Source organism: Larus michahellis, chromosome 1, assembly GCF_964199755.1.
Source record: "Larus michahellis chromosome 1, bLarMic1.1, whole genome shotgun sequence".
Lineage (NCBI taxonomy): Eukaryota > Metazoa > Chordata > Aves > Charadriiformes > Laridae > Larus > Larus michahellis.
In genome coordinates this window covers 176,650,218-176,673,490 of record NC_133896.1, presented here as the reverse complement: position 1 = coordinate 176,673,490, position 23,273 = coordinate 176,650,218, and the positions used below count along the sequence as shown (strand labels likewise).

General features: G+C 36.8%; 1 protein-coding gene across 2 annotated transcripts in view; it reads left to right on the top strand.

The window, feature by feature from the left end:
* The window catches only part of UCHL3 (ubiquitin C-terminal hydrolase L3), a 45,453-nt gene extending 25,508 nt beyond the window's left edge, over positions 1 to 19,945 (top strand). For both annotated transcript variants that reach the window (XM_074563824.1, XM_074563819.1), the window contains exons 6-8: positions 15,823 to 15,898; positions 18,411 to 18,469; positions 19,716 to 19,945. In XM_074563824.1, the coding sequence (XP_074419925.1) occupies positions 15,823 to 15,898; positions 18,411 to 18,469; positions 19,716 to 19,799 (219 nt within the window). In that variant the 3' untranslated portion in view covers positions 19,800 to 19,945. The remainder of the gene's footprint in view (positions 1 to 15,822; positions 15,899 to 18,410; positions 18,470 to 19,715) is intronic.
* Positions 19,946 to 23,273: the final 3,328 nt, after the last annotated feature.

The following is a 23,273-nucleotide window of genomic DNA, read 5'->3' as shown; positions in this document are numbered from 1 at the left end:
TATTTACCAACTGACAGCTTTGGTTACTAGTACTAGCTAGATGAGGCTCAGAACTGAGCGCGCTGAGGTGCTGCCACTTCAAATGAAAACAACATTCTTGCACCTCATTAGACCTCTATCAAAAATATTGATGGTGGAAATATTAGCCTTTGAAAATCAAAATTGATGTTTGACTCTGTCGGTATAAAAGGCACAAGTAAGAACTGCTCTCTGATGTTCACAAAAAACTCACATGTGCACATCGGTATGTTTACTTAGATACACTTTTTGTTCATAAGTATGATCAGGAATATTTTTAACATGGATTGAAGTTGGCAGCCACTAAAAAAGCTACCACAGCTTGATTTCTTCCTTAACTCAAACCATAACTGCAAACTGTAGTCTGTAAACTTGTTTAGTGTGCCTTGAGAACTATAATCTTCCTTGGAATGCGCTAAGTTAGACTTTGATCACAGTAACAGTCGTTAACATTGGCAAGAACTAAGTAAAGTCAATGCACTCTGTTCTCAACTGCTATAAAACTTGAACTTTCAAAGATCTCTGGTTCCCTGGGGCATTACAATTTATTGTTAGAGAATAAACATAAAGGAGCTTCCCTTTCGCTCCTGCCAAGAACATATGGTGGGTTTTTTTTTCTTAAATAGCCCATATTCCTCAGTCTTTCTTCTGAATAATCCGTAGTCTTGTAAAGAAATATTTGCGTCTCGGGAGAATATAAAATCAATTATGTAACTATTTCTAAGATGATTTCTGTTTAGCTTAGCAGTACAGAACAAGCATGTAATCTCTCCTGTAAAGGTGATGAAGCTGCCTAGTTTTGTTAGCTATAGCTTTTTCTCGTTTACAGCCTACACAGTAGAAGTGTAAAAATGAGCTTACAAGAATCATGTGAAATGTTTTGGAAATTGTACTTGGTTAGTCTTTGACTCGTTGCATTGCCCTGTTATTTAACGTGTCAGTGTTTGAGACATGCATCAATCTGATTTCTATACTCTACTGAGCAAGTAACTAATAAGGTATTAATACAGTATTGCTCTGAATTGTTATCCTTATGCTTAACCGTAAAATCTTCATGAAGGAACTCCTGATTCCTAGGATGAAACATAACTATAGAGGATATTCGCACCCATAAAGCAGACCATGAATTTAAATAACAAGTATATAAGAAAAAAATAACAATGGAAAGTAACAAAGTGTTTCTACAGTTTTGATCCAACATCTCTACCAACCAGCTACCATAAGTTTTGGTTTGTTTGTGGATTTTGTTTTGTTTTGGTTTTTTTTGCATCTCTCCAATCCATAATGCTTCCAGCACTGTTCTTGCACTATCCGTGTGAGAGACAGTAAATAGCAGGCTCTAAGCCATGTGTTTGCTCACTGGCATTTTAGCAGGCTGATCATAACGAGCGATGGTTGAGTTCACGCTCAACCTCTTTCCCTCAGGCAGAAGAGAAACTTTATTTATTTATTTATTTATTTTATTCATCCAGCCACTAATTTTGGGGAAAAAAGTTATAAGAACTTACAGTCCTTAAGACTGACAACATTTTACCAATACCATTGTGATAATCTAGCTTGACTTTTGCCTGGCATAGACCATAGAACTTTAAATTTAGGTCTTCAGAGAGAGAGAAATTATCACTAATTTTGGAAAGATTTTTTTGGGCGCTCTGAGCTCACCATTTTTCTCGCCTTTAAACTCTGTTACCCATATGTCTGGCAAAGTAATACTCTTGGGATACTGTCCATTCTTAATCATGGATTAAACTGAGATGGAGAATACTGTAAAGACTTTCTTTTTACCAGCTGCAGAAACACTAATTAAACTTCCTGGTGCAGAAGTTGATCACCGAGCAGGTGTAGCTCAATTCAGTTTAAAAACTGTAGTCTCAATACATACTAATGCTGATAACTGTAATGTTGACAAAACATGTAGGTCTGTGAGGAATGGAGTTTACGAACCTTAATGTCCTAAGAATTTGCATATTCTGCAGGCTTTTGTTGCCTGTAAGGAAGTTCTAGTTAGGAAGAAGACTTTTATTGCAGTTGAAATATTTATAATATCTCTTGTTTGTGTGAATTCTCTGTTGTGCTGTTGCAGATGAGCTCATGAAGCAGCTTCTGCCTCTGTGGAATACCTTCTTTGTCAGGTTCCTCTTCCCTGTCTCCTGCTTATCTTCTTATAAAAGCTTGAAGGAACTTAATGTCTCTCAAGATTTCACCACCACCACCAAAACAAACTTGAAATGCTGTTAAAAGATTAAAAACACTTGTGAAGGAAGAAGGAGGAAGAGGATTTTTTTCAGACAGTGTGATGCATGGATTTAATTTGCATGTAAAAAACGCACTAAGGATAATGACTTCTGAGGAAGAAAAACACCATTGCACTTTGAACTGTAATACAGAACCTTTTAACCAATTCAATAATGAGCAATTACTTAAAACAAAAGAAGCCTCAAAAGATGGTGGTGAAAAACGATAGATATTAAGTACATTGTCTCTGAAGATAATCTTAAAGCTATAATAACTTTTATATTGCCCACTTGGCTGGAAAAGTTGCAGTTTTTATTGTCACTTCAGCCTTCCCCCATCTCTTAACAGGGCTTACTGAACGGGGAGTGTAGAACGAGGACACAAACACTTAGTTTGTTGGGAACACTTATTGCACACTCATGGATCAACTCAACTGAGCAGATGCAGAACACATGGCAGGGCCTCTGATCCCAGGGTTGTGCATATGAAACACAGACCAGGACTAGCAGCATTGTAGCTCCTTCTCTTTCCCCAGTTTCCAGTGAGGTTGGTGTGAAGTTAAAGCTCATTTGATCTCTGTCCCAGTGCAGCTAGTGTTTCTTTCTGCATAGTGACACAACCTCACAATGGAGGAAAGAAAGCCCCAGTCCCAGCACAGTTTGTCAGCAGACAGACAGGGAAGTCCCCTTAGAGGGAAGGTGACATGGGCTTGAACCTTCCACTGAGAGGATGCCCTGAACTTGAGCTTCCAGATTAATTTTTGTAACTACTAGCAAATTAATTGGTAATAAATATTTCCTCTTAGAAAGAAATGGTCATGCAATACCGGACACTGCTTTGTCCTGTTGGGTCTTCAATGCATTAGATGTGGATTGAAATACTTTGCTGGATTGGGTTCCCCAAACAAGATGAGCAGACAGATCCCTGTTTCTAGAACCTCACAGGTTTGGGGATGAGCCAAGTCAGGAGTTACTCGGCACTATCAGACTTCTGCACTTTTAGGTATTTGCAAAAGCGTGGCTCTTGGTGTGTGACAAACTGTAGAGGTGTTCCCTTTAGATCTTAGACTGAAATGGCTCTAGGCTTTAATAACAGCTATATATAGGAATGAGTTTTGGATGGGGGCAGGTAATTGCCTGAATGTTTTTGGACCTATTCCATGAAGCTTTTAACTTGTTTATAATTTATTTTTTGCATTACAAACCATGAACATAATGTCCTTACTGGTTTATATGAGAATAACATGCAGTTCTATTTCAGGGTTTTTGTTTTACCACTTTACATATTTGACCTGCTGCAATTTTCAGCACAGAAATATGCTCCTGTGATCTTTTCATCTTGTGAAGTTAGTCTAATTCTCTCTTCTCTGCAGTTTCTAGCTGTTAGTAAGTCTTGTTTGAATAGAGAGTCTCAAGTTATGATTTGTTTTCCACATTTTAAATTAAATGTGAAATATACGACTTTGTATCCTTTATTTGGAGATGTGTATTTAACATTAATTTCATATTAATATTGACATGTAATTCTATGTTTTTTGTGTTTTTTTAATATTAAGTTGAAAACAACTTCAGTTGACACAGCTTAATTTGTGCTTATTATTAAAGCAATACATGGAATTTTATGGCTATTGCAGCCTTGATAATTAGACATAATCTGGTATTAACTTTGCTTTTCCACAATTCCTATAAACTCTCTGTTGAAATTTCACTCTTACAAATGCGAAAGTATATTTTCAGTGTGGGGGAAGTTTCTCTTTGTCTTGGTTGATCTCACTAGGGGACCCACTAGTACAAGAAATAAAGGATAAAAAGATTCAATGAATGGCATTTAAAATGAAGACAAATACTGATTTAGAAAATTTAAAATATTAGTTGCCTTAAACTGCATTCTAGGTTATAAATTTAGTTTTGAGAACTTAGTCTTTTCTGCTCTCATTACGTTCAGGCAAGGTGTGTTTTTAATTTTTTTTTAGTTATTTTAGCAATATTAGCTAGGGAAGAAAGAAATAACTGCAATCATTAAGAATGGTAAAAGTGAAGAATTGTGGTAAAAATGGTAATAAAAGTAAAAAAGGCTTTATAAAAAACAGCTTTTGATATTCTGGTCATCCCTGTACTGTTAAACAAATCTTAAATTTGGTATTGTTCAAAGTCTTATTAATTGTTTCATAGTAATTGCACTAGGAGTGCTAAAAGATAGAGCTTTCTCAGAGCAAAAGTATACAGTTTTAACAGCTTCCAGTCAATGGAGCCAGAGTAAATTCCTACTCTCAACAAGTTTTTCAGTTTCCTTTTTTTTAACTATTTCTAAGCAAACAGTTACTGTATTGCAGATTCCAGGAAGACTAACAATCATCTTGTCTGTTTTGATAGTAGCAGTTTACAAAACTGTAAAACATAATGTAGTGTGTCTTGTCTTTTGTCGTGAACTGTCTAGTCAGCAAAGCTCTTAAATTTCTGCCCCACAGCAGGTTGTAATCGTACAGGTTCCTCCTTCCATGGGGAGGTCTGTGGACTGTGAGGATTTCTAGGAGCAATGTTTTATCAGTCAGTGTGGAATTTTCTTAGGCAAGCTGAGAATAAATTGTTTTCAAAGCCATCTGATACATCATTGAAATGTAAAATGCCTCATTTTAAAACAGTTCTTCAAGTGAAGAATCTGAAAAAAACAATCAGTGGTATGGATAAACTATAATAGCCTTTTAACTCTTGTAAATGTCTCTGACTTGTAGAAGTATTGTCATTGCTAAATTCCTCTTTCTTCATATAGGTACATTTTTGGGCTGGAGGTTTTCTGGTTTTGTCCTCTTTTATGTGGAGCTACTGAGATTTAGGGGTGTATCAGAATGCCTGAAAATCAAAAGTTAATTGAAAAAAAACACAATAAACCACCAAAAAACCTGTGACAAACTCTATTCTTTAGACATGTTAGGAGACTTGATAACGCTCCATGCTTATCTCTGAGCTCCACAGTTTCTGCTGTACTTGATGCTTACTTTTCATGAAGAATTCCTACCCTGTCTTTGTTCTTTAAGGTCAGCAATATGGGAGCAGAAATAACCAATTAATTGTCCCACTCTTGACAGAAAAAGGAAAAAAAAATGGAATGGGAAAGATTAATTGCTTCAAAAATAATACAAAGAAAGTAAATGGTTTTGACTGGCATTTATTTACACATTGATTAAAAAGAGTGAAAATAATTTTTTTTTCAGAGGAGCTATCTAGTGCTTGGTTTTTGAAGTCTACTAGAATCATTCCATTGACTGCATAATGTGGGACATACCTTAAGGAGCTGCAGTTTCTATTCTGCTTGCATAACTTTTATGGATTTCCAAATAGCTGGCAGGTCTCAGTGCAGATAAGTGGGGTATCATTAATGAGTAAGTATGTTTGCTAGCGAGGCTCTTCAAGGATTGGTTCTAAGACCTGTACTGTTAAACAACTTCTATCAGTGACATGGAAGACAACACAAAAATACACCCTAAAACCTACAGGCAGCGTAAAAAGATTTAAGAGATACTAAAGCACAAGACGTCAATACAGGGCAATCTGGATTGCCCTTTAGGTTAGCTTCAAACGAAGCTGTGTAATTAGGACAAAAGATAAAGTTTATTTCCTGACAGAAGGTGAGGGGTTCTCTCAAAGACTGAAGATGACATTGGGGATTTTTATATGTGCTGAAAGGAGAAAGTAATGGTAGATGATAAGCTGAAGGTGAGACCCTGGTTTGACCTCATGGCCAGGTGAACTAATGTAATCCATTGTTCCATGTTCATATCATCATTAAGCAGGAACAGAAAGGTTGCCTTTTCATTTAGCACTAATGTGTATAGTAAACTGGATGAATATGTTGCTTACTGTCTCTGTAGCTATAGACAGGATTGTTTGAAATTTTAATTTCAAATTTACTGGTTGATTTCAGTAGTAGAAAACTTGTTAAGCTTGAATGTTTTTATTTTGTATGTTCTGATCCAAACAAAACTTGAACTTGATTGGTCCTGTGGCCTGTGTGGGGCAGAAGATCAAAACTAAATCATCACAATGGTCCTTTCTGGTCTTAAATATATTTACTGTAACTTTGTCAGTTGCAGCTGAGAGTCATTTTTAATACTTCTGTGGTCTTTCTTCTAATAGTAACAGTTTGAATGGTTTAACATAGTCCTACTGCTTCCACGGATACTAAAGGGATCCTGAGTGTTAATGGCAGTACTGCCACTGGCCTGCTATTTTAGAAGAATAGGTGAAAAACTTAGGAAGTTGCATACTTCACCACGGTAAGCTTCCCTTTTCCTTTGCTTTCCTTTTATGTTAGACATGGAACAGTAAAGAAACTCTGGGTTCTGTTACAGTAATTACTTGATTCATTTTAAATCCCAGAGTAGCACAACCTAGCTCTCCCAAATTACCAGAGAACTGTTGCTTACGGTTTTGTAGCTGTAGACAAAACTGATCACTCTCTGTTCTCAACTATTTCTTCCATGACATGATAGTTAAACCCCCTCCCTCCTCACTTTCCAACAGGCTGTCTCTTGAATGAGTCAGTTAACTTGTGTTCATATTATGAAGTTCGCTGGGTGTGAATAACCTCTAGCTTATGTGGTGATAAACTTCAGATTTGCACCATGTCTTTGCTTATTTTCATTGTTCTTTTGTCTTCTCATTCAAATTCAACACATTCTTGATTATTATCTGTGTGATTTGATCAAAGGACAGTATAATAAACAGTGGACATCTTTGCAGTTGCCTTTTTAGGTATGTTACTTCAAGTTTAAGTGGGCTAAGTATGTTCTTTTTTAATGTTTATGTAGTCGTCATCGTCCTCGCTGTCTTCACCACCATCCTCATCGCAGCCTCAGGTTAGCCACAGCAGAACGAAGGCTTCACCATTGTGTCACTCTGCATCCCTCTCCTGGGCCAAACGTAATCATGTAGGTCCTGCAAAGGCTACCAGTCCGTCAATCCGTCTTCGTCGTTGGCGGCCCTTGATACGCCTTCCATCTGTGGGGCTTCATTCTGTTGTAAGTGTAGTCCATCTTCAGTCTTTTCTTACTCTGACACAACTGGCCTTCTGCCATGTAACTTCAGTCCTCAAGGCATCATTTTTTGTTGGGGTCTTTTCTCAACCATTCTTAGGATTTCTTTCTTCCTTTATTTTTTCTTTTTCCTTTTTTTCTTTCCCCCATGTTGGACAGCAAAAGTACACCACTCCATGCTTTGCTGTCCAGGTATTTTTGATTCAATACACTTTCCAAATCATTTTCAAAGCATAGTTGAAGTTTGCCCTTCATGAAGTGGCTTTTTTGTTTTTCGCCATAGGCTCCACATCCAGCCCCTTCTTTTCACCTCATCTTCATGATCTTTGATTTGGATGTGCTAAAGCAAGGGGCTTCTAATTCTTTGTCACATGCTATTATTTCTTCTGTGTTTGAGACCTGGTTTACGTGCTCGTATTCTAAACCTAGTCTCCTTTTCTTTTCATTCTAAGTCTTGCTTAATGGTCCCCGAGTATGTCAGTAAAGATTAAATGTTTCCTGTAATCCCAGTGGGCTGCCTTACTTTCTCACTTGACATCTGTTTCTTTATCCAGTTTGTAGACGTACATTCTAGTTGAAGGTGAAGACATTCTAGTAAGAAAAGCTTTTCATCAAATACCATACTTAGACTTTTTTCCTTCTTCACTCTCAGGCACAAATATATCTTGGAAACGTTAGAAAAAAATTACATGCACAGAATAGCTACTATTTCTAAACTGTCCTATGACCACCATCAGAAACACTAAACTGAAAGAGTGGCTTAGGGGTATTTTATCCCGCTTTTAAGGAGTGATCACACTTTTAGTGCAAGCAAAAAAAAACCTTGATGTGTAGAAGTGAATGGTCTTAAATACAAAACTGGGACAGTGATTTTGGTTTTTATCATTCTTTGGTAATGACCACCTGTATTACTAGAAATTCTTATTTGAGATATGTGGATTTTTTACTGAGATGAAATAATTATTCTGACCATGGTCCAAATAACTTCCTTTTCCATACAGATCTGTCTTTCCAGATATGGAAAGCCTTCTTAATGTTTTATTGCTATTAATAATTAGTGTTTAAATGCTTCCATTTCTTTATAGTGTTTATATTTTTATCCTGATAAGTATCTTGAGATGAGACCTTTTCCCAGACTCCTTTCTCTTTATGTGGACAATAATTGCTATTATTAAGTATCTAGCTGTCTTGTAACCTTCAGAACTATGAAACATTCTTGATGTTATCATTTGGAGCTAGTTAAATACCTTAGGATTTGAGGAGGCATGGAGTTTAGCACAGAGTTAAGTTCTCCCCAACGAATGCTTCCTCCCCTCTGTTTAATATATATGCCATTAACTTTGTCAAACTTCTGACATTTTACCTGGGGACTTTTTTGTTTGCTTAGCAAAACTTGGAAAATTCTACGTCATATTTCTGTAATTTGAAACTGGGTTCTTGTATGAATTTGACCTATATAAGCTTGTTGTTAACAAAAGACTTATTGAGGATGACAAGCTTGATTGTGCCTGCCTAGAACAAAAACATTAATTGACCATGAGTTTACTTCAACTCTAAATAAACCATGACTTATCCAAGGATGGACATTACAGCATAATCTGTTATGATTATATCAGAAAACCACTGTTGGCAAGTTGAGAGTTTTGTTTACTTCAGAAAATTTCTAAAAACAACTCCTCATCCATTAGCAGTGAGCATTTGCTTTGAAAACATTCAAAAAACTAATTCAAAAAATAAGTAGCCTTCAATACAACTGTGTCTGGCAAAATAGAAGCTTGACGCTAAAAATAGGTTTAAAATATTACTCATTAACTTCCCTGAGATCCTGACTGTTTCCATCTGACAGATTAAAATTGTAAGTCTTCTATGCAAAGATTTATCATTGAATATAATGTATTCTGATTATATTCTGATATTTATTGGTAACTAAAATGTTGTTCTCCTCTTTACACTTTTGTATAACATAGATTTTAAAGAAGATTTCAGAACACACAAGCTATATGTAAATTAGTTTAATATGCAAAAAAGTAGACAGCATTTTGGGCGTTAAAGCTGACTTAGTTGGCTTGATAATAAATACTACCTCATCCTTCAAGTCCTGTCAATGCCTGTCATTATTAGTATAGTTCTGATCATTCTGCTAGATGTACAAAGAGGCTGAATTGGGCTCAAAGTTGTATGAAAATGTGCTAGTATTGCTTTTATTAAGAAAGCTATGGACTTAAATTTAAGGGAGGGGGGAAACATCCTGTATATTGTGTTTAAAATACTGTTGAACTTTTTTGTAGTTCTAAGTACATTTCTACTACTTAAACATTGTCAGAAAATTGATTGATTGCTTCAAAATTAAGAGCAAAAGTCTTAATGATGGGAGACTGTATTTATGCTCCTTAAATAACACCAGTTTTCCTACTTCAGAATTTCCCTTGACTTTTTAGAGTAGGTCTCCAGATGAGTTAAGAACATATAATAGAAAAAAAAAAAAAAGTAATTGAAAATACTGTCCTGAAGTGTTCTATGCAAACATGATAAATTGCAATAGATGTGGCAAATTTTTAAGCTATAGGTAACAACATACTTCATTAGTAATGTTGATTTTTCCTCAGTCTTTGTAATGGTTTCCTAATCTTTCCAGCTCATCTGCTCTTTTAGTTTAGTGTCTCTGCTTGCCTTCTGGTCGTTTTGCTGTCTTTTATATGCCAAGCTAACCTCCTAATGCTTTTTTCTTTCCTACACTTCTCAAGTTGGAAAACATGTTCTTTGTTTTTTTCCCCATTTACTTTTGGTTTCAGACTAAAGTTTCTCTTCTTTAAAAAAAATCCAAGAAATACCTATTTAGAGCAGCATACTGCTGAATAATCCCTCTTGCTTATGGATCTAAAGGAAGATTTGTATTTGTATTAACATTCTGTATCCAGATACTCTGGTCATGGGTAGAACCCATCTCTGAATTTCATCTTCTTGCCTGGCATCCTCTCATTCAAAATCAGATGCTACTTTCCTGCTGCTTGGAATTGTACCTCACCTGACACTTGTGCGTTCGAGCTATAGTTGAGGACGTAGAGTTAATAAGCTTGAGGCAGCTTGTCTACCATGACGGCATGATAGAAAAATACGTAAGGCAATGCTTAGCAAAGGAACTTCTTGTCCATTCTTGGGTCAGCACTCAAGACAGTCCCTCAGCACCTTCCTTACAGAAATTCTTTTTCATTATTCTGGACAAGGGATACCTTGATGTAAATGAAGCTATGTATGTTCAACTGTGAAACTCCAGAGCATTTCAAATACAGTAAACTTCACGGCAGTATATTGAGCATGAATAGAGACGTCAATGTTCTGTGAGAATGAGCCAGAAATAATCTTGCTGAAACTTGTGATCATCATTCCAGTGGTCTTTGTTTTAATTGCGGTATTTTAACCAGGATTCAAATGCCTTTCACAGGACTGCACAGGACATTTGCCCAAGCATGTTTGTTGCTTCAAAATGGAAGTTACACATGCCTAATCTACCCAATAGCAGTTGCATCACTTTTTCCCCTTTACTTCAAAATTTATTGAATCCAAACCATAGCTAACGTTCTGTTATGTAAACTTCATTTTTGAATACGTTTTTCTTCGGCTTCTCGTAACTCCTTGTGAGTGAAATAGTGTAGTTAAACCCCTAAGGATTTTTCTTCTCTTATGCTTCAGTTACTTTTGTCATGATCTTTCAGTTGGATGCATCTGAAACTTCTTATTCCTCAAGGTTCTAGAAAACTTGTCTTTTCCTTCTCCGTCTTTACTGCTCTACATCCAGAACCAGACAGACTCTTAATGCCAGTTTCTTCACTTAAAGCAAGCAGTGTGTTTTCCCTTCCCAATCATGAACTGTAATGCGAAGCATACTACTAAACTGGTTTGGGAGACTTCTTGCTTCACTCCTTTCTCTCAAGACCAAGTGTAAGGAAATAATAAAAATACAAGATTTAGTTGGAAGAGGTTGCTTGAAATCTGACATGTACCATTGAACCTGTTTTTATAATGGTGTCTTTCATAAATAAATTTTAAGCAGGATGTGGTGAGGACTTATTCAGTATGTCCATGAGAGCAAGACAATTTTTTCCCCCCCAGTTGTGTGTTTGTCTCGGAAAAACGCAGTTTTGGGGAAAAGAAATGAGTCACACATCAAGTTTGATGAACAGTTTTGTTCTAAGTTAGCAACATTTGAAGATCAAAAGTTTCAAATGCATGAAAACTGAATACTGACTTTTAGATTGGGGTAACGGTCTAAGCGCATTAGCAAGATAAGCTGTGTAGGTGATGAAATGTACTTTATTAGGCTGGCTGATATGATTGGGCAAACAGCGATACAGGGATACACCATTGAGGTATCTGAAGGTTAGTGCAACAGCAAGAAAAGACACTTGTAGTTCATGAGGAGAAGGCAGCATGCAGTGGTGAAAGGTGAAATTAAGGAATTTCTCAGTACAAAAAGAGGGAGTAAGAAGGGTTATCATTTGTATAGTAAAAAATTTTGAGAAGTGCCATTTTAAAAATTTCTGATTGATAATCTGCTAGTGAAGAATAGGGGAAGAAATGTGGAGGTGGTGTTTCGATAACATGAACTGATGGGTATTGACCTGAGACAAATCAATTAAAATTGACAGTCAGCAGTTGTTTATTTAATTTGAACGTCCAGGTTAGCAGAGAAGGCAGTCAAATCCTCTGAAAAATTGGGACTTGGTCATTTAGGTGTTTTTAATGTGATATCCAAAACTGGGGGGCATGACAACCTTGTCTATCACTTTTGTATATGAGACTGAGTATTTATGAAGATATGCCGTATTGTTATCATTGAGCATTATCTCAATACCTTGAGAACAAATTACAGCTGAGAAGATGTTCTCAGGACCATCACTGTGAGCACTACACTTCTTGCATTTTTCCTCTTCAAATCAGTTTGAAGTCTACTGGTCAATTATTTTTCAGGTTTTTTTCTTTTGAAAAGATAAATTGGAAAAGTAATGTCCACTAAACTTTACTACCAAAATTTATTTCTTATATTGGTGTTGAAAGCATAACATAAGCTTCTGTAAGCTACTCAAGATGCTGGTATTTGTCCTCTTTCTGTCTTTCCCAGGTAAGAAAAAAATATAAATTTTCTTCACTGTGTGCAACAGCTCTTTGATAGACTTGAAAAAATGAGTCTTGAATCCCATTGTTTATTTCCAAATCCTAGTTAGACAATCATCTTATTTAGACTCCTCTGTCTTTCTCCATCCTTGTGGTTCATACATGCGGTCATTTAAATCTGCTGTCTTCTTTTGCACAAAAATCTAAAGGAACAGGTCCTCCCAACACTTGACTGATGTTCATGTTACTGTGGTCTTTGACAAGAAGAGTACTCAAGAGAAAATCCTCAGTAATTGTTCTGAAAATACTACCTACTGATGAACGTGCAGTCGGACTTACTAAAGCTATGTTCTCTTGTGCTTTTAAGCATTCACACAGACTGTTTATTAGAAGCTGAAAACTTGGCCAAAGGTGTAGCTTTTCAAGGAGACCACAAAAGACATCTCCCTGAAGCTGACATTCCATCTTCTTTCCATTCCTTTGAAATTTAAAATCTTCTGGTTCCAAGTGTTAGAATTTGTAGAGCTTCCCAGTGAAGTAGAAATTAGTCTGGCTACGCTTCTTTTTGTGTTAGTGTCCGTGTGTGTGCATGCATGCACACATATGCAATAGATGTCTTTTTTGTCCCTAAGGAGAGTTGGTGGGATTTGGAATCAGATTCGTCACATTGGCAAAGTTTAATCCAGTTACTTGTTTGCCTAAGTCATAAGCAATGCATTTTTACAATATAAAGTTTTAGATCGTCTTGATTATTCAGACCCTATTGTTTCTCTGTGCTTATAATTATGCAAATGATTGTCAAAAATTATTGAAATCCTAATTTTTCAAGAAATTTAATACATCTACTTGGTAGTAAATTTACTAGTATCTACATTGGATGAAAAGAAATCACAAGGGAAGGAGACTGTCTACATTAGAAGATGTGGTAGAAACTTTAATAATGGCGTGGCACTTTCTTTCTGTGAGGTTAGGGAATTGAAAATGTAAAACCAACATTTCTCACGGATTGTGGGAATAGCACTTAATGGAAGCCTGTTATTTAGATTAGGCATGTACAAAAACTCAGCAGGATTCTATAGGAGCAGCACTGTCTTCAAGAAAACTCTATGAAAAGTTAATCATGCTTTTTTTCATGGCTTCCCTATCCATCTTCTGGCTATATATAGGCTCGGTATTCCAAGCATGCCAAGTGTCCCTCTGTAGAAAAGGTGTTTATTAGAAGTTGGCAAAGAGCACAACCCTCAAAATGGTCAAAGGGACAACTGCATTTTCTTCTAAATGTGATCAAAACCAAATCCTGTACATCTCAAAGCCTTCTGAAATAAGGAGTACTTCAAGCTCTTCTAGTAAATGTCAATTTGAGCCCACATAGCATATGTTCAGATGCATGCTTTTAAATGCCAAGCCATTTCCTTCCTAAAGTGAAACTAACTGGCAGTAGTCTTTCCTCTAACCCTGAAATTCCTTAAGCTCAGATTCCCTAGTTGGTAGGTTTAATTGGTAAGTGAACAGCCATGAAGTCATCTCTCTCTCTACATGGGGATTAGGTGGCAATGTAGTATTTGTCAAGGACTCTCAGTTTTGCCTGCCTGCCCGCTTTTGTAGCGGCATGGTTTTGATGCCTCTAAACTGTTAGTTGATCGATGGCACCTCGTTGTTATTCCCATTGGTTGTCAGCTACTGCCTTGTGCCGTTTTCAGGAAGTTAAGGAAACCTGTGGTCCTTGGAAGTTTACAACTGAGGTAGCCAAACTCTAGAGGCTGCTTGTTTTGCTTATTTTTTTTCCAAGCCCTGGCTCTATTTGCCCTTCTGTAAAGCAGAATTCTCAAAGGCAATGCCTTATGCCATAGGGGAAAAAGATTCCTTGAAGTTCTGGTGCAAAGGTCCTCTCATCCCTTTGATAGCCGCCTCATCTTCAGGAGCAGGAATGTGCTTTCTTTATTCTAGGCCCTCTAAAACAGAGATGAAACAGAGTATTTGTCTTGCACACTTCAGCTGGTCATGGAGATGAATCTCAAATGAGGATGAGGGGAGGTTGTATGGGTTTTTTTGTTTTTCTCTCTTTTGTTTTTGAGATTACTACATTGAATTTCTGTAAGCTGTTGGCAGTTCCTCTGTAATGCTGTGTTCTTTGGCATTCTTGATATATTGAAGGACTTACGGTGATTTCTTGTCCTTCACTTTATTGTTCTGGTTGTTTGCTACATCTCTACAATTTAGATCATCTTTTAAAGTTGTTTTTTATGACATCAGGAAGAAGGAAACTTTTAAGCCAGTCTTGAAAACATGATGCGACTGTAAGGTTCTACAACTCATTTTACACTCTAATCTGTTTCTGGCAAATTCTTACATTTTTGGGGCATTTCAAGAAGTTTATATAAGGCTAACAGTAATTACGAGATGGAAGAAAACTGCATGAAATATATTTTCATGGAAATCATAATCTTGATAGTTTAAGATAGTTTTAAGTATCTTAAATTGTGGATCAGGGCTCAGATGCAGACTGGACAGATGGATGAGGAAATAAGACCATCAGTTGCTATTGAATACAACAGCAGTGATGCACCTTTTGGATCGGAAGTTCAAAACTCACTGCTTCGTGGATGCTGGGAATGTGTGCTGGCAGAGTACTATGCTGTGCATGCCCCGTTTTCTTCTGAAAAAGCTTTTGCTTGCTGTAGTTGGGAACAAAATATTGGGCTAGATGGATCTTTACCAACTACAACCATTTTTTTTATGTCATGTCACTTGAAGCTGTCACTGCACTTTAGCCCTTTCTTGGTATGCAGTGATGATGCCTATGATGCCACTTCGAAATTTCAGAAGCCTCTGAGACAAACAGAGCTCTGGGCACGTGCGTGGTTATTTTTCTTCCTCCCCACCTGAGATGTGTGAATTGCACCTTGGGAGTATCGGTTTCTTTCAACTGCCTGTGAGGAAGGAACAGGTTAACCGTACTATGCATGCCTTAGGAGGAAAACTTATTTTGACTGAGTGAATATTTTCAGTTTTAAAATACTACAGGTTCAACCTTCAGCCCTGCATCCCTTTCTTATGGGAGATAGGTTAGTGAAGGAGTTGCTTTTTATATGAATATCTATTTTTAATGTTAATATATTTGAGCTGATACTACTTCTAATTCGGTAATGAAAAATAAAGCTTTTATGTAGAGCTATAATTGGAATACTTCCAGATACTTTACTGAAAGGATTCTTACTGATCTGTGCATTTGCAGAAAGCTTCTTTATATTCCACAATGTTCTGCAGTGTGACTTCTGCCGTTCTGCATAGATCCAGAATGTGCTTCTCACTTGTGATTTCTCTTCGCCAGGTGTTCGTGTATTATGATGGTATGTTCTCATTAATCATATTGTGGTAAGAATTTTAGTGAACACAATTTATTTTTGTTTTGTTTTGTCTTGCAGGCACCAAGTATAGATGAAAAAGTAGATCTTCACTTTATTGCATTAGTTAATGTAGGTGGTCATCTCTACGAGTTGGGTAAGAATACTTTTTATCCTCTCTCTCCATTTGTTTGAAACGCATACAAGTAGTAATGTTGTTAACTGTCAAAGTTTGAGAGAGATTACTTGTTTTAATGTAGGGCTTGGGTTCTTTTCAACTGCATTATAGAGTCTGGGGGGCAGGGGATTCTGTCAAACCATCGCAGCCTTCTTGCCATTGTTTTCTTGCATTCTCCTTCCATCAACTCCCTCCTATTAGGATAAAATGGTATGGAATACCAGACTGCCTCCAAACTTCCTTTATGATTTACAAGGACAGGAAGCAAGAGAGAACTGATAAACACTCAAAGTTTCAGTGAGGAATTTTTTTTATGTTTATGTCCCTGAATTGCTTGTGGAACTAAGTGAACTGTATGCCACTTCAGTAGTGTTAGCTATATTATTAAGTAGTGTAATACAGTTTACATTGAAATGATGTAGTCAGAATAGTAGCAGATACTAATATAACTTATTTGTTATAGGCTGGTTATTCTTTTCTTCTACATTTTTGTGGTCACTAGACGTTAACGGTAAAACAGTAGTCTCTGTTTTACGAATTACAGCTACTTTTTCCCTCTTCAGATTGTGTAGCGCTAAGTTCTGCTCAGATATTCTCTAATGACTCCAATCTTAAACATGTTGCTGGGCAACAGGTTTTGCTGCAGGCACTTCAGAAAACTAGCAAGTCGATCAGGATTTAAAAACTGCAAGTCACTGGTCTTTCCTAACATAATTTTTTCAGTATCTTACGGTGAGAACATTTTCGTCTTACGAAAAATCAACATGTAATTAAGCAGTGCCCTTAACAGGTGACAACTAATCGTAACCTGGGGCATAAGTGGTATATAAGAAGTGCTTATGTTAATATAAAGGTGATCTAAGGGGTGCTATCAGTGGTAAGGCATGAACAATAGGCACACATTTCTGTATTTTTATGATGCTGCCTATCTGTCAGTGAACTAGATCAAATTGTGAGGCAGCCACTGTAGGATGCAATACAAATGTTTTATGACTAAATCTCAAAGTGTGATGGATGGCTCACTCTTCTTCTATTTGCGTGCTACTGTTTCCATGTTACCTTTTCATTGTACATTTAGTTGCTGTCCTTAAAAAGCACACCACAGACTATGATTACCATGTTTAGCTATTTTCCATAAGTATGATGCAAGATAAAACCCACTTGAATTTTTTACTTAAATTATTTTTTTTTTTTAAAAAAAAAAGAGGCATTTAGCTCCACTGTATAGTGGAATGCTAATACTACTGTTTCCTTTGTTCTTAAAATAACTTCTCTCTGTACCAGCAGAAGAAAGCAAAAAAATATTTAAAAGTAGGAAAATAGGAGAAGGTTTTTCAATTAATTCACTAGCTTCAGTCACTGTGGCCAATATGTGGGCTTTGGCAGGCAGAAAAAGCTAAAGAAGCACATGAATGTTCAATGCTTATGATGTTTTTGCCATTGAAAACATGTTATTCATAGGCACATAAAATTTAAATGCTGTTCTGCCAAGATGTATGTAAAAAAAAAAATAAAAAATTAGAATCAACCTTAGCTTGCAACAGTACAGGGTATTTAGTGCTGTTTCCCTGGCACATTCTGAGGGTTTTGCATTGTTGTATCTTCAGTCATGTTTGTTACAATAATGAACAATCTCTTGTTCATGTAAATGCAAAAGTTTTCTAACGTCGAATCTGTTTTCAGCTAGGGAAAATGTAGTTTGGAAGTATTGTCAACTTCTATGGAATCTTTGGGGAGGGAAAAACCTTTAAAAGGGAGGACAGAGCCAAGAGGGAATTTGGTCTAGCAAATACGTAGGATATCCTGACACATGTTCTCATACTGTTAGCTCTTCACAAGTGACTTGAAACATATTTCTATGAATAAAATTATTTTTAAAATGCTGAGAATGGTAGCAGTATTATATTGCAAATGGGAGAAAAAATAATTAACTATAGCAACCATTTTTAAATGCTGTGAAAGTACTTAGTACTTAAAGTTACTGGGTTTACTTATTTATTTTTTTTTTAAATGAGTAACATTTCAGTTATGCCAGACTCCTCAAAGTGGTGGGTTTGGTATTCTTTTCTGTTGTGGAGTCCCTGATCACAGCTGTCAAAAGACCACAGATGTACAGCTGCCTGGATAAATCCATTAAGCGTGGTTGAAATTGTTCTTCTCTACTTGAAAAACTGAAGTACTATACCAGCACTAAAGCAATCACAACTTACAGCCTTAAAGTTTTCAAATAAAATATTAAAAAGTATTTCATTGGTTTGATTGGATTTTTTCTTTAATGCAACAGACTGTACATAATGATACCTGTTGAAGCAGTCAACAGTGGAGGAGAGACCTGGGAATAGCTAGCTGTATGTGAGATTCTTTTATGACAAATGGGGTGGCGTTTTTGTAAGTGGAGAGCAAAAAATCTGTTCAAATAGTTTTAACTGGAAAACTGTAGCTTTTCTACTTTTATAATTGCGTTGTTCAATCCTGCTTTGTGTTTCAACAGATGGGCGCAAGCCATTCCCAATAAACCATGGGGAAACTAGTGACGATTCTTTTTTAGAGGTATGAATAGAAAACCTTCTTAAATGGTGTTATACAAAAGTCTTGCTATATTTACACAAAATTTATAAAAAATATTTTTATAAATATTTATACAAAAGTCTTGCTATTTTTATGGTTGGACGAGGAATAGAGCGAATGGGATGGTGAGACAAAATTAGGTTTACTCAGTTTTAAAACAGGTCTTTCAGAACGCTCATGTTGTGACTCTGGATGACAGACTATCATAACATGATAACAAGAAATGTCAGAAGGGTTGACCATAACAGAAGATAAGACTGGCTTTTCTTCTGTGCTGAGATTTTCATATATCCCTGCTCCTTTCAAGGATAATTTTTCGTTTTCTTTCCTTTGGTTTAGTTACAGTTTGATAGGTGCCACGCTAGACAGAAGTTGATTGCCTTCCTGGCACTTGCTAATAATCATTATTCTCCAGTTTTGTGGCTTCTTTTGGGTGCTTCTTCGTGTCAGGAGCTGTTCAGATGAGAAATGAATTGGAAAGGAGTACACTGGATCAGGAGGATAAACTGTCATCCCCATAGAATGATGAGAGAAGGCAATGCATAGATCTGACTTTTACGGCATCCAGACTGGATTAGCTTTACAAAAGGAAGAAACCAGAGAAACTAAGAAACCAACCAAACACAGCCTTTTATAGTTTAGTAGCATAGACTAATGTCTGTAAAGATTGCATACAATTTGTGCTTGTTTGGGCAGGGGGAGAAGTTGGATAAAGCTTTCCTTTTTCCTTATGTGGCTTTTTTCTGTTTTACTGATAACATGTGTTCTCCAGATTGCACCCTAAAGCTAGATGAAGGAATTACTTATAATCTTTCACTTACGCCACACAGCTTAGATTCATCTTGAGACAAAGGAAAAATTTTGAATACAGCAGCACTAGTAAAGGCAAACTTCAGAGGTGCATTTAGAAAGTCAGACGAGCAACACAACTGTCGCACAAAGGAATATCCAGTCGTTGTTGCTAAGGTTCTGCATACAGCTTTTGCTCTCTTATGCTGCCCATATGAGCATTGTAAATAATCTTGAATAGTGGTAACTCAGATCAGAAATACAGTTTATGTAGATTTGTCAGACTACTTGATAATCTTTTATGGAAAATTGATTTTGAGCATATTTTATATAAAGCATATCTTCGTACTTCAGTTACAGGTATTTTTTCTAATAAGTATGATTTATAGTGTGTTTTGTTTTCTTTTTTTGTTTGTTTGTTTTTTGCTTTTTTCCCTAGGACGCAATAGAAGTTTGCAAGAAATTCATGGAACGTGACCCAGAAGAATTAAGATTTAATGCAATTGCACTGTCTGCAGCTTAAAAGCCTTGTCCAGTGGGGCTAATCTATTGCAATGTATTGTAATGACAAAACTGTTGCCATATGTTAATAGTACAAATTTTGATACTTCCCTAACCTGTTGATTAATTGTAGCATACGTGGAATAAACTTTGCATTTGTCCTTGCTATATCTTACTGCTTGTTCCTAAAGCAACTTTGGGTATTTATATACACGCATGCATTTTGTGCAAAACTTCTTTGTGGTGGGTTTTTCCCCTTCCACCCCCTTAAAAGTTTTGGGAATTACTCTCTGTGATATTTCATCATAATAATGATGAGCTAGTTCAGAGCAGGATTATCATTTGTATCATTCACAGATAATATTTTGAGTGGGGTATGTGATATATTAATGGGTACAAACTTGAAATGCGAGGCTATCTCCATCTTTTAATTATAATGATACAAGAATATTATGAGAACTTTTGCAGGTGACTCAAAAGATAAATGCATTTTTTTCAGTGCATTATTTATAAATAAATATATGGAAGAAAAAAGGCAGAAAAAGGACTGTTTCTTCTTACTGTTGGTGAGCACTAACATTTTAAAATTACCTTAATCTTTACATTTTGAATAAAAATTGATTTTTGTTTCTCAAGCCTAAAAATGTTAATAAATTTTCAAAAAGTTTTAGTTAAACCAGTGTTTGCTATTTGTATATGTGGAAAAACAACATGGATTTTTGCCTCAGAAAAGCCACACTAGTAATGAATACTAGTTCAAATGGTCGGACTGCAGAGGGGCACACACAGGTGAATACAGCTGAAATAAATAATAGAGAAGTAATGATCATTGTAATGAAGTTTTATGTAACAAGAACAGACTATATATTTAAGATAGCCGTGACAGTCATACACTTTTTTTTCCCCCCTTTAGGAGTACCTATTGTTAAGTTTGTCAGGTGGCATTACTGAATGCTATGTGATACCCTTCCCCTGTGCCATTCCTCCCACCCCACCCACTGGATCTTAAGGTACCGTTGACCAATTTCTACACTTGAATTAGTAACAACTTGATTGTTTGGGAGTTTTTTTGGTTTTGGGTTGGTGTTTTGGTTTGTTGGTTGGGGTTTTTTTTGGTGGTTTTTTTTTTTTTTGCTAAGCAATCTTATGCTTTAGGATTCTTGTGAAGGTCAGTTTTGGTTAATGTCCATGTTTTGACATTCCACAAAAATATTCCTTATTTGTTGCTTTGAAGTGAAATAATTCAGGTTTGCTTCCAATCAAGATCGCTGACAAAGGAAACCGAACCCTCTGTGTCCCACAGGCTGCTTTTGTTCTCTATCAATTGTCATTGCAGGAAAAACGAATGGGGTTATGCCAGAAGCAATCTGGCAGAGTTTTCCTTCTTTATAGAAAAGAAAGAGGCCTGGGAGTCTGTCTTATCACTTCAGAACATCTTTTGCACTCTAAAGAAAAAGTCGGAGTGTCTGTCTAAAGCATGTCACCTGGAGAGTCCCCTAACAACAAGAGTCTGTTTTCTATAAGTGAGCTGGTTCGAAAAGTGAGAGGGAAGAATAACACTAATGAGCTTCTGTTTTTGAGCACTTTTTCACCCCAATAAAATGCAGTACCGTTAAGACTTGCGTTATGTTGCCATGCTCATTAGTAAAGCCATGAAACTTGCCTTTAAATAAAAATCAAAGGCTTTGGCAACCAAAGCAGCTGCATTGTCTTCCTGCTAATATCAGAAAAATCAAATAATTTTGATTATTAGCCTAAAATGCATATTTTAAGCTTAAGGTGACTCGGAGGATTACATTTGAAGTAAGCCATAGTCAGTATAGAACACTAAGGTGCTTTTAGGGTAGGGAGGAGGATGAGGAATGAGAGGAAGAGGATGTGCAGTTCAAAGCTGTTAAACTAACTACATCAGGGAAGTACTGTTGTCTGCTTTAGGGAAATACTCACACCACATATGCTCTTCAATGTTCAGAAGATCTTTGTGGGTTTAGGTAATAAATGGAGGGGCTCTGTGTTTGTGCAATTATTTATTGCAAAATCCCTTCAGAACTGGACCTTTAATTGCGTATTAGGATTTCATGACAAAGGAAATCAAGGTTAGAATAGTAGAATCATAGAATCAGGTGGGGTGGGATTTTTCATGGACACATTGGAAAAATGCATCTTGAATCTTAAGTGAAAACTTATATAAGAATTCTTAGTATTTTGGCAATATGATAGTTTTGCTCAGTGTTTTTTTTGCACAGTCTTCAAATTGGTTGTCCTGCGGGGTAAGGCTTCCTTCTGTTTTGTTTTACTTTCAGTGTTAATTTCTGGTTTATTAATATATAAGAGGGTACTTTTTAGTGAGCATTGCTTTGGAAAGGTTCACAAAAGTTTGAGATGACAAAGGAAGGGCAGTGCACCAGTTTTTTTACGCTGAACCGTATCTGCTCACCACACGGTCTCTTGCCAGGTTGAAACTTTGAAAGCCTGCACTGCAGAAATACTGTCTCGCCTAACATCTATGATGTAACGGCCTTCCATGCTTTTAAGACCATGCTCTAGCACAGGCATTGGTGACCACTGGAGCACAGGAAGTAAAGGGATCTACAAGATGCTGCAATATGTTTGGCCTTGACCGAACCTGTATAACTTGGATAGAAGGAGTGAGGTACGAACACTTGGCTGACTTGTGTAGCGCAGCAAGGTCCTGACCAGGGGCTGATGAGCCCTGCAGACCATGTGGGGCTTTTGGCTCTGCAATGCCTGTGCAGATGTTGCCTTATCTGTACAATCCATCCTTATTAGCTCAAGCTCTGTGGGAAAATAACGCTGCATTTCCAAACTTGCGCAGCCCTGCCAGGGCCTTGCCGCCTTTGTGGTGTGGAGCGTGGTTTGGCCACAGGCCCACAGGGCTAGTGACTGCCGGGCAAATCCCTCTTCAGGTCCTGCAGCCTGGGCCAGTCAGACACATCATCTTATGGAAATGGTGCATGTAGGAGTGAAGAGATGATGCACGCTCAGCGCTTCTGTTAATTTTAGCTGAGCGGAGCTGGTGTGCTATTAAGCACTGAGGATTGTCCAAGCTCTTTTAAGTATATTGGTGTAAGTTTTCCCATGTTATTACAAGCGTTTTATTGAGAAACTGTAAGAATTTAATAACCAGTACAATGCCCTTTCCTTTGTCGTGGCTGCATGATTCACTTGAGGAAAGAAGGAGAAAGAAGTGTTTTCTGTCACTGGAATATAAGTTTTAGAAAATAAACACACCTAAGAGCCCACGTTTAGAAAATAAATATGGTCTCTCCTTAAGGGAGGAAGGCTGCCTTGGTAGAAAATATTATTGTATCAAATATTTGTAGAACTCTGTATGAGAAGAATATGACGTAAACTGTTGCTTGACTTATCCCTGGGAGCACACACAGTTGCTGAGTAGAACAATATTATGTTTGCTACTTTTGACACCAACAATTAGCAGTCGTATCTGGTATATGTAGTGTTTTTCTGACCTAGG